The 11,892-nt window shown below is 44.6% G+C and overlaps 1 protein-coding gene across 2 annotated transcripts in view; it reads left to right on the forward strand.

Annotated features, from left to right (window-relative positions):
- The window catches only part of reck (reversion-inducing-cysteine-rich protein with kazal motifs), a 45,126-nt gene extending 37,953 nt beyond the window's left edge, over positions 1-7,173 (forward strand). For both annotated transcript variants that reach the window (XM_048976872.1, XM_048976873.1), the window contains exons 18-21: positions 671-881; positions 2,430-2,503; positions 3,213-3,368; positions 6,143-7,173. In XM_048976872.1, coding sequence (XP_048832829.1) covers positions 671-881; positions 2,430-2,503; positions 3,213-3,368; positions 6,143-6,346 — 645 coding nt within the window. In that variant the 3' untranslated portion in view covers positions 6,347-7,173. The remainder of the gene's footprint in view (positions 1-670; positions 882-2,429; positions 2,504-3,212; positions 3,369-6,142) is intronic.
- Positions 7,174-11,892: the final 4,719 nt, after the last annotated feature.

The following is an 11,892-nucleotide window of genomic DNA, read 5'->3' on the forward strand; positions in this document are numbered from 1 at the left end:
CTAGCTATCATTTAGAATAGCTATTGTTTGGAGTAGTTATTGTTTAGGGTAGCTTTCAATTGGAGTTGCTATTGTTTGGAGTAACTGGGTAGCTGTCATTTGGGATAGATGTTGTTTTAGTTCATTTCACTACATGTTGTACTTTTTATAACTATGTGACGAATAAAGAATCTTGAATCTTGTTTGGAACAGCTCTCATTCTGGGTGGCCATCGTTTGGGATAGCCTTCATTTTTAGGTAGCTATCTTTTTGAGTAGGTACTCTTTGGGCCAGCTGTCACTTTGGAGGAGCTGTTGTTTTAGGTAGCTGTTGTTTGGGGTGGCTATTGTTTGAAGTTGTTATCATTTACAGAAGCTATCGTTTGGGGTAGATAAAGTTTCCTTCCAGTTAGCTGTTGTTGCTACGCTCTGCTTGTTCTGAGAGACACTTTAAATTGGAGATATCTGATTTCAGAATGCCTCTGAAGGCAGACCACTCATTAAACATTGTTTCTGCTCTGGTGTCATGTTACTGAATGAGCAGGAATTCTGCGGAGATGCTTGTGCCAAATTAGGAAGAGGAAGCTAACTCAGAAAGCCCCCCCCCCCCCCCCATGAAAAAGGGCCGGGAGGAGCAGGGAGGATGTGCAGGAGTGTGACTAACCGCAGGGTGGTGCGCGTGTGGCACACAGGACGCCTGCAGGCTCTCGCGCCCGGTTTGCGGCCACAACGGCGAGACCTACACCACGGTGTGCGAGGCCTACTCAGACCGTGTGGCTGTCGACTACCATGGGCGCTGCCATGTCGTGGGCACGGTATCTGAGTTCTCCTCCGACTCTGGCTGTGGTGCTGTGCGCTGTCCCCCCCTCTCCACCATGGACTGCAATCCGGTCACTCCCCCCGGTAAGTACACCCCGTCCCCCTTGTGGCATTAACCCTCTGGAGCGATGCTGCGTATCTTTCTCATGTAATACAGTTCATAACTCGCTGAAATCATATTGTAGAAACATGAAAAGAAACGCCGACTTAATCCGTAATCTGTCTTCTTTTCAAAAGGGCAATTGTCAGAAATTTTAAAGTTTTTAAAATTAGGTTAAATCGGCAAAGAAGTAAACCATGTCACCTTTCTTTGTTTTACCTGCATCGGGGGCGTGTAGTGCCGCCCTCACCTGAAGATCGCTATTCGCATTGTAAATAGCCTCATTTCTGCGTATTCAAATTGCATTCGCATGGTAATTAGATGACCAATGCAATAGTGAAATGTGACGCAGATACATCCCCATCAGTGCCTTAAAAAGGGGGGGGGGGGGGGGGGTGTGGCCAGGTGTGAATGGCTCATTCATACACATGAAAGTTGGTACATATTCAATGAAAGGAGCCCAGAAATAGTGACATGAGTTTGGTTTTTCTTATTTATTTATCCAACTGAATGTTGCAACTACACCATTTACTCATCTTCATGTAGCCAAGACTTTGGTTATCAGATATCTGAGATCAAACCAAACTGCCACCATTGCTTGCTATGTACTTTTATAATGTTTCTGCAAATGTTCCAAACTGCATTTTGCAATGTCTATAATTTGATGTCAAATTACAAACTTCGCTTAAATCTGACATATTTACAAAGTACACTAAGATTAAGATGAGTTTAATGCCAAATCAATTATATAAGAAATAATTTATTTGCCATGAATTAAGTTTATGATATTTAAAGAAATGTGTGATGATGCCCCAGTCAGTGAAAGTATGTTCCCTACCCGTAGACCTCAGAGGGTTAAGAATGCAGAGATGGTCACCTACAAATCATTCAACACATACAAATGAAACTTTATTAAATAAAAGCCAGAATTATATCCATGTTTCTTAAAACAAAATGGTATACCGGACCAAACGCAAACAGACTTTACACCCCCAATTTGTTCCGATGATTCTGTGGTCCATGCTCCACCCCCTCTGCCAGCCATTCACATTCTCTCTGTCCACCAGTGAACAAATAACTTATTTTCAAAATCTCAGAGGCCCATATTAAACAAAAGGCCAGTATTTGCACATTAGATGCAATTTAGTTGATCTGGAACCAACTGGGGGTAATTTCCAGAGGCCTTGTGTTTAGGTACTTTTTACATAACGTACTAGGGTTTTGTGGGATTACTTTACACTTAATCATAAGGGCAGATAAATCCATAAGATTATTCCCTTTGTTGTTAAATTTCAGTGATTTTGTCCTCTGGGGATGTTTCGGTTCCAGTCTGGTTCCTGATTTCTCATGGGAGGGGAAGGAATAGCTAGGAAGCTCAGAAAGCGGTTCCAATGCATGATAAGCGGGTGGGATGATCTGGAGGACATGCCTCATTCGGACCCCTGACCCGGTGGGCTGGGACCTTCAGGTCCGGCTGAGGATTCTTGGTCTCTGTTTTGGGAGGTAACGGCCGTAATTCCTTGTTTTCACAGGGGCCTGCTGCCCGCTTTGCGCTGGAATGCTGCGGATCGTGGTCAACAGCGGCCAGATGGACGTCTTCGCGAAGGTGAGGGAACGTCCTCCGCTGAATTCTACATGCCGCCACTTCATGGAATTACCTGAACATGCTGTAATTGTTTAAATGATGTGCACTGTGTCAGTTCCATCTTCGCCAAAACAACAATCCCTTGATTCAGTGCAGCCCGAGCTCATTCTTGGAAGGCAAGGTGGCAAGACTGGACTTACCAAGACCACAAGGATGATCTTTGTGTTCTCGGTATTGAGATTCACCCTTTATTTTGAGGCCCCATTTAATTCTGTGAACCATAGCAGCGTTTGCTGCTACGGTTTGTACCGTCAGTCAGGTTGAAACCTGTTGGTAAAAAAGTGCCCACAAGAGGGCAGTGTGGTGCTTCCACTCTTGACACAGTACAGCCCGGACGCTCAGGTGCACAAGATTGATTATCCACTTGAAGAGTATTTGAGGAAAAATGAATCATATTTGCCTGTTTGCGTGGTGGAATGAGTGCCTGATTGATTCACCCACCATGGTACAGTAAAATAAGTAAATGAGAGAATTCCAAGGAGGCTCTCAACCTGAGGCTATCCTTCATGAAATATACTCTCAGCTATTGCTGAAGTTTGTATAGACAGTCAACAAATATTTCCGCTAAAATAATTGCAACCTTTCCGCTGGTTGCAACCAGAATGTTCCCTGTATAAATAACCATGCCAGGGCGCAGTTGTTGACGTGACTGTGGTCTCCTGCGTTGCAGCTGAACGACGACCAGCCGGTCACCGTCCATGACATCCTGCGGATCCTGAGGCTACACGTCTCCGTCCCGCAGTGCGACGTCTTCGGCTACCTGAGCATCGACTCGGAGATCGTGATCCTCATAGTGCCCGTGGACCAGCAGCCTACTCCCCTGCAGGTAGAGGGCGCCGTTTGTTGTGCTGTCTGTATGGTTCCATTAACATACACTGGCATGAGGGTTGTACCTTTTGTATAAGCCCGGGGGGTTGCGCAGCCAGTTTTTATAATTAGATTTAATTATTTAGCAGATACATTTATCGAAAGCTAAGTATAATTCAGAAAGCAGGGTCAGACAGTCCCTGGAGCAGCCATGGGACTCAAACCACCAACCTTCTGATCTTATATACAGCATCCTAACCCACTGAACCACCCACCACCTTCCTTGCTAGTTTTTGATTCATCCATCATCCCTTTTTTCCTGTTTCACGTACCTTTCTGTATAGATGATGTAATAATGGATTTCCACACACCCTGTTGACTCTGTTGTGAAAGGCACTATATAAAAATAAATGTAATTGAATATCTTCACTGGGGGGTGGCATGGTGGTGCAGTGGTTAGCACTGTTGCCTCACACCTCTGGGACCCGGGTTCGAGCCTCCGCCTGGGTCACATGTGTGTGGAGTTTGCATGTTCTCCCCATGTCGTCGTGGGGTTTTCTCTGGGTACTCTGGTTTCCCCCCACAGTCGAAAAACATGCTGAGGCTAATTGCTAAATTACCCGTAGGTGTGCATGTAAGAGTGAATGGTGTGTGAGTGTGCCCTGCGATGGGCTGGCCCCCCATCATGGGTTGTTCCCTGCCTCGTGCCCATTGCTTCCGGGATAGGCTCTGGACCCCCCGCGACCCAGTAGGATAAGCGGTTTGGAAAATGGATGGATGGATGGATGGATATCTTCACTGCTGGTTAAGAGACACTTCCATTAAAGTGCTTTATCCGTCATTACAGTGGGCATTTTAAAAGTAAAGTCAATTTCCACAGCCTGCACCTACACTTGGGTTTGGACCCAAAACCCAGCCACTTATAGCACCGGCCCCCTCAGCTACTTTATTGAGTGCAAATATCATCCTGGTGGATAGCTGCCAATTTTTTACTACTGCTTACGTTGCATTATGTAACCATCACATTACTGCATCACCCATAGTAGTGCTGGTGCATTATGGGAATGTCACTCCTGTATCTGACTTCAGGACATACCTTTCTGTCTGAGAGGTCATTCTACTCTCCGCCCATAAACACATCTATTATATTTGGCTGCAGGAGAATCATTTTCCGTGGCGATCCGCTCATTGCACCGCCCCACCTGAACTGTGGGCATCATAAACATCTCACCCCCAGCTTGAGAAGCAGAGGAGAAATTGTGCCTCTGTTTATGAAATCTTCCTTCACACCTCTGTCCAGGGGATGGGTTTATATGAAAGGTTCTGAATGGGCCCAGTTTGTCAGCGGACCGCTCACATACGAGCGGCATACACTGATCCAGTAATCTGAACAAAGACTGAGTCAAGCCACCAATAGGCATGGCAGCCATTGTCAGAGAGTTTAACTGCTTCAGTGCCAAACATGAGATGGTCTGGAGATGCCTGGAATATGAATGGCTGCTTGTTCAATTAGAAAGGCTGACAGTCATTAAGGAACATTAAAGGGAAGGACTTTGGATGCTGGATTTCAAACACACTAAACAGACGGCCATCATTTCAACCCACAGTTTAGCTCTAATGACATGCTAATTTCATGTTTGTATGTGGTTGTACTGTGTGTGGTTGTGGTGGGTGGGCAGTTCACTTTGTAACCTCAGATCTCAGGTGTCACAGGTTTGACCCTGAAGTATACCCTGGGCGTATAGTTGTGTACCTGGGTTGTCTCATTTTCCTCTTAAAATAGTTTTTTTTCCCTTCTACAATTTTCTCTCCAGACCCCTGTTCAGGATATTTATTGGAGCGGTATGGCATAAGGAGGAGGCACAGGTGTGGGGGGGCAGGTTTATTGAAGGATGGGATTTCGCCTACTGGGGTTTACAGGGACGGGGCTGATTTACCACAGAGAAAACAAACACAAAAATCCAAGTACCTCATTTTGGTGAGTGTCTGGGTGTGGTCTGATTTACTGCAAGTGCTGGAACGACTGAACATGACTTCATAGCATCAGCCAGGAACAAGGAACCGATGGAGGAAATTAACACCCCTGGCGTGATGATCCATGTCGGGCGAGCAAGCAGGAAGCGGGGGGGAATCAGGGTCAGGTAGACGGTATTCCAGAACAAGAGGGGTTTATTCGGGGCAGACAGACAACAACACGATACATACGTTAATGACAGACCTGGGGACACAGACTTGAACACGGACTAAATGCATAGGACTGACTAGATCAAACCAGAAATAGCTGATAAGAAGCGGGATTCACACGAGGGTAACGAGGTGAGTATGGAACTCACGAGGACTGGACCCGCAGGTCATGACACCTGGTCACATAACTCCCTAGATAGCCAGGCCCCCTTACAGTCATATTACCTTCTCTTGTGTCAATCTAGGATGCTGTTTTCTTTACCTGCTTTTGGGGTGGCTCATTTTGGAAGGACGTAAATAGAATTGCAAGAAATGTTTAAATGAAGTGCTACTTCTTTTACTGTTTGTAACAGTATTGTGCGACTCATTAAGTGGTGATTTCATCCTTTGCCATCTAAATGACCACTTGGGTTATTTGTCAGTCGCTGGTCTTTTTTCATTGAGAATAATTTAGATGTAGTTTCCTTGCACAGCTAAACCCTAACAGTTCAGACCAGTCAGTTTTCTCTGTGGCGTGCAGGTGGCGCTGTGCTCTACCAGGCATGTACCTGAGAGATAACAGTTCTGTCCTGTCTCTCCTCTCTACCACCCCCCCCCCCCCCCACCCAGATCGAAGCCTGCAGTAAGGAGGCTGAGAAGATCGACTCCCTGATCAACTATGGCAGCCCCTCCCTCATGTCCCACGTACCCCTCTCCGCATTCCTGACCTCGGAGGTGAAGGTCTCCACCATCAACTCGTCAGGTCTTCATGCAGCCAGGGCCCAGGTCTTCAGCCTCCTCCTGATGGTGGTCCTGGACCTTGGAGGCACCTAGCTATCACCTCCCTGCAGCTTCCTGCAGTTGGATGCTGAATATGAACCCTGCACATGCTTTCAATCCAGACAGGAAGCTCTCCCTTCCCTTGACAATCAGCATCACTCCTAAGCTGACCAATCACTTTGTGTATAAAGAGCAGCTGGTGCCAGCAGCAATCAAAGGGGTCCAATAGAAAGAATGGCCGAGTCTCAGACCTTGTTTTTAAATAACATTGTAGCACTTTGTCCACGAGAGGGACCAAGCAGCACTGCCTCTCTGTGGGGAGGTCACCTCTGAGTGACAGACTGACACTCCCCCACAGGTCCAGCTTTCATTCAGGTTTTACATAAAGGTTAGGAACGCTATACAGGAACGGGGGCGGGCAGAAACATGAAGCGCAATATTCTGGAAGGAAAAAAATGGATCCGTGCTAATCTTTATATGCCATACCAATGAATTTTATCTGGGAATGAAGAACTATAGTCATGTTCATAGAAGTGAAAAACAGCATTTATCGAATAAGCCCAAAGTATATGCTGAATATCTATATAACTTAATGCAATATTTTTATAATGTTGTTGAAAATCCGAATGGTTATATTTTGAAAAGTGGCGCAAGCCTGACGTTCTTGTATCAATGTAACTGTCATTATTCTTGCATGCTGATGTGCGTATCTTGTCGTTTGTCATGTTCCCTTAAGTCTTCTGCCTAAGGTGGCTCCCCTGTCTCACTGTTACTGTTACCTTTATTTGTTTTATGTTGTGTTGGTTTTTTTTAATGGTCTATTTCCCGTTTTTCGATATTAAATGCAATCGTGCGGATAATATAGTAACCTGAGCACTTAAGCCCAACTGTGTCGGCGTGTCGCGTTACTACACATAACCGCACGGTCTGCCATACTGTCAAAGGCGTACGTCGAAATCACAGCACTGTTGCGTACTTGCCGTGTGCAGTCGGATTGTCTGGTGTAGAGGGACAACAGAGGGATTGTCTGTTGTCTCCTGCGTCACGCCGGATTTGCAGATGATCTCATTTTGCTCTCCATTTACACATTTTCTCCCAGGAAGGAGACGTACCAAATGAATGGAGAAAAGTACGGGCCTCACATGAATAAATAGATATTGACAACTTTCATTGTTACCTGAAAACATCTACTGCAGGACAGTGGATGAAATGTGACTTCCATTTTAGCAAATAACTATGCAATAGTTTTTAAAGTATGCAATGAGTTTGATTTTTTTTTAAGGCATTCTTTTTGCAATTACATATTATGACCACAAAGGGGCAATAAAACAGTATTTTTGTGCACAATCTCACCAGTCTGCTACTGTGACCTGCAACAGAGACCTACTTCTCAAATAGTCGTATCAGGTGTCTGATTAAACCTCTGCTGGTCCCTTTTGATCCACTTTGGATTTACATGCTCAGATGCACAAATACTTTCTTCTTGTATTCCATGATCAAATGAAAAGCTGTACATCCTTCTCATGGCGCACTGACGGGGAATAGGAGGTGGATGTGTGGATGCAGCAGTCATTCGTGGCTGAGCTCTTAATCAGCTGCTGTTGACCTTCTGCCCATGTCCGATACCCTCCTGCTGCGATATGAGGGCCTGCTGTGATACGCTCTCTAGGAAGAGAACCTGTCTATTGAAGGATGATGCCTATAATTGCACAGTGGCCGCAAAATCACAGGTGGGGGATTGAGTATAATGGCCTGACTACATTTTGGGTAACTGGAAATCCTAGGAGTACAGATTTAGGGAGTCATGCTCTGTTAATCCTTCAGAATGAAGTCTTAGTTGTCCAGCAACATGGTCAACTTTGACTGCTGTATTTCACGTTACAGAGTCACAGAGCCTTTAAGCTGCTGGGGATCGTTAGCAGGTGACCGTGACTCTTAACTGTGGCTCATCTACGTGTCCAGGGAAGAGCCGCCAGAAACAGCCCGACGATGAGCTCGCCCTGATGTTTTTGTCCCCGCGCTGCCCCGTAGAGGCTACCCCACCCCAGAATGATGGCCAGAGACAAACGTGGGATCTACGCATTAGCCGGGGCGATCGCAGTGGACTGGGCGTATGTCAAACGCAATCGTAGATGCGGGGAGAGTAATCTGAATTAATCGCTGTGAGAATCCAGCACTCTACGATCCTTTTAAGGTCACGAGACTCATGTACTCAGCTTTTTACAGTGTTTGTGAAATTGCAACCGTGGTCTCAATTAACCTTTAAAGGCCGGAATCATCTGTTGTCCTGACTCTCATTCTAATGCCACCGACAAATATAAATCAGCGTTCTTGACCTCAGCGCTACCTGTCTGATAGCAAAACGCACCCAGACCTGCAGCCACGAGGGCGGCAGCCACTTCTACAGGCCTCGTTCCAGTCAGGAGGACAAAGCTTCCAATGTGGAGCCCATCTGCAGCCTTCATGTCCGCTATGATTAGCGAGCGACGGCCCCCCCGGCTCTCACACCTGTCAGCTGCCCGCACGTCGCCCTCGACGCACCCACTCCTGCACAAATTCGCCAACGTCTCCCCCTCTGGTGTCTCTCTTACCTTCCATGGGGTGCGCCTGGCCCTGTTCTCATTGAGCAACCTCCTTCATCTCTTTCTGCCATAAAGCCAACCCCAGACCAGGCCTTTTGGTGCAGATATTTGCCTCTCACACCTCCCTTTAGTTCTTCTATCTAACCGTTCATTTGCCCGGCTCCATTCACTCACCCACATTTACCCACTAAATCTCCTCTCTGTTCCTGGATATAGAGCAAACAAGACTAATTCTCATTTCTGTGACAAAAAGCATTCCGGACCCTTCTCATTCAGTGCCATGTCACGATGATGCGTGGCTCTGGACCGTCGTCTTTTCCTCTTAGATAACAAGGTTCCTTCTTTCACATAAACTGAAGAATGCAAGGCAGACACGGGAGAATGCACCCTTTTCCCTCCAGACTCAAGTAAGCTATGTCCGGCGAATGAAAACTAAACGTACTCAGCTAACAAAGAGCATATTTTCTGCATGCCTGAATCACTCACTCGCTTTATGCGTGACTTGAAACTCATCTAACTTTGCTTATGAGCATCGTGAATGCAGCTGAAAGGTCTCTGCAAAGAAGTTTTTCACCCAAGACGCAGTACAACCTCCTTCAAACAGTATGCAAGGCCATGATGGTATCTCAACAGGAAAGAAGCCGTATGTCTAAAATTATAGAATAATTTATATTGGATGTTTCATGAGTGTTAGGTTGTCATAGTAAAGCATAATAAAGGACCTTTCTTGGAAGGAGAAACTATAATGATTTATGCAGAAAGGGCTTGCTTTTTATTTCACTGTAATTTTATAAATGGCAGGACCTATGCATTTCTAGACTTTATAGTATTTCTATGTCTAATAGGCAAATCATCTCTTGTTGTTTCAAGACTATGAGGGGGGGGCACCCCGGGAGGTTACCAAGTCCATAATCATTAGTATCTTTATTTCTATATTTTATTTGTTTCCTTTCTTTGTTGTTTATGAAGTATATAAATACCCAGAGACCTGTCAGATCACATTATATAAAGCCAGCATGGCAGCACTGCGAGTGAATGAAATTACTTATATAGAAAGTAAATAGGTCATGCTTTCGGGCACATGATATTTTGTGAAAGAGCACACTGTCATTGTTGCTAAGATGCTGTCTGAAAACACCCTTGTGTTCAGTTAATCATAACACGAAATGTAATGATAAATGTTTACATCATTTTTAAAACTCATAAATATCAAATATATCCTATTCAAAACCAATGGTTAAAGCTTCGAAGGCTATTGTCATAGTGTAGATGTATCTATGATAACCTAATCAGGACTACAATGACTCACGCAAGGCACTTTCTGGTTTATAGCTTTTAACATAATTAACCCAAACCTGTCCTCTCTCTGCACCCCTCCGAGAATCTTTCCCAGAAAGAGGGGGGCGTCACTGCTGTTGGCTGGGTTCCAGATGGCTGCCCGTAGAGGAGTGGGGATTTCGACAAAGTCACACCAACCAGAAATAGGGTGGGAGATAATTTACTCAGTCATCCGTGATCTGTTTTAGGGAAGCCTATTGCAGCATTGGCCAATTTTTCAGCAAAATCAGGGCGTAGAATATTGTGTGGCATTAAAGCTATATATTTCAATATGTGGCGTTCAGTTGTGATTTGGCCTTTGGGGATATTTTACCCTCGTGTGTACATAACTAGCGCTAAAGCCTACGGGCCTGGGAAGGAGGTCAGACAATGGCTCGGACGCTGGTCCCTGTCACTGCCTGTAGACTTTGGGGGGAGGGGTGTGGACGGGTCTTGGTTTTCGGTCTTGGTGGATCTGGAAATAAGTAGCAGAAAAGTCGAATGGGACAAAACAGGACAGTTATCTGCCCGCATTATTTCTAACGTGTCACACCGTCTTTTACAATGATGTAAAGTTCCACAGTTACATATTTTTAGTAATTGCAACTAGGATTTTGAAATGCTGGCTGTCGATTGTTTTATTTTATTAGAATTTTTATCCACGCGATTGTCCGTTGCATGAAAAACACTCGCCAAACCCGCATCTGTCTCGATTCCCCGATTTCAGTTTTCTGGTTCGGCTATTGTACTTGTTTGTATGGTTAAATGCCAGGCTGATTTCTTCCTGTATTGCTTCGGAAGCGATAAAATGTTCTTGCCGAAAGTTCTCTCTGATATGGTAAATTTGTAGAATATTTCAAAAGTATAAACTAACGAGAATTTTTAAAAGCTTAAAATTGATGCCTTCGTCGGTAAATCTCTGATCTCAGGCGTGAGGATAATGGTCGTGCAAAGTTCCCGTAACGGAAAGACATTACGTTGGTCATGGATTATATCAAATGTACATGGCTTTTTAAAATAAAAAGAATATATTCTCACCGCAGATGGCTTTATATACCAAATTATACGATTTTGCTGGGGTTTGGTACACGTCTCCTGAAATATCTTATTTTGTCTGAACACCTGACAACTGCATAGGCTACATTATATTATACATTATTTTAAAATTAAAAAATGCTGAGTAATGACCGTGAAAGAAATGCACCCGAAGAACGCTGTGAGTGGGTCCGATAACCCGGATATTTTAAACTGAAAATAGGATATGTTTACAGTGTGCAATAAATGATGAGAACTTAAGAGTGTCCTTCATTAACTTCTCGGGTTACGCTTTCCATTTCCAGACAGTATTTATTCTAGCTCGGCGCAGACACACTTTGGTAGATATATAGTTCGCTAGCAACTGTGGATAAGTTTGGTTTACTGGGGGACCCCTGCCAGCAAAGTTTGTCTAGTTGACACGCGTTTTAAAAATCCAACGAGTATTTATTCTTAATAAATTTGTAAATATTAAACTAATTACAAGCGATCTAAATGGGAATTCCTACTCAACTTAAGTGCAGTTACACAGCCTTCTTCACACGTCTATAATTACAAAGCTAATAGTAAGTTACCGTGAATATGAAAACACATGCTACCGGAATAAAACGCTTATTATATTTGTACAGGGGCAAGTTTAGCTGGGCGAGTTTCGAAGCGGGGCTG

The sequence above is a fragment of the Brienomyrus brachyistius genome, chromosome 15, assembly GCF_023856365.1.
Source record: "Brienomyrus brachyistius isolate T26 chromosome 15, BBRACH_0.4, whole genome shotgun sequence".
In the NCBI taxonomy this organism is placed as follows: domain Eukaryota; kingdom Metazoa; phylum Chordata; class Actinopteri; order Osteoglossiformes; family Mormyridae; genus Brienomyrus; species Brienomyrus brachyistius.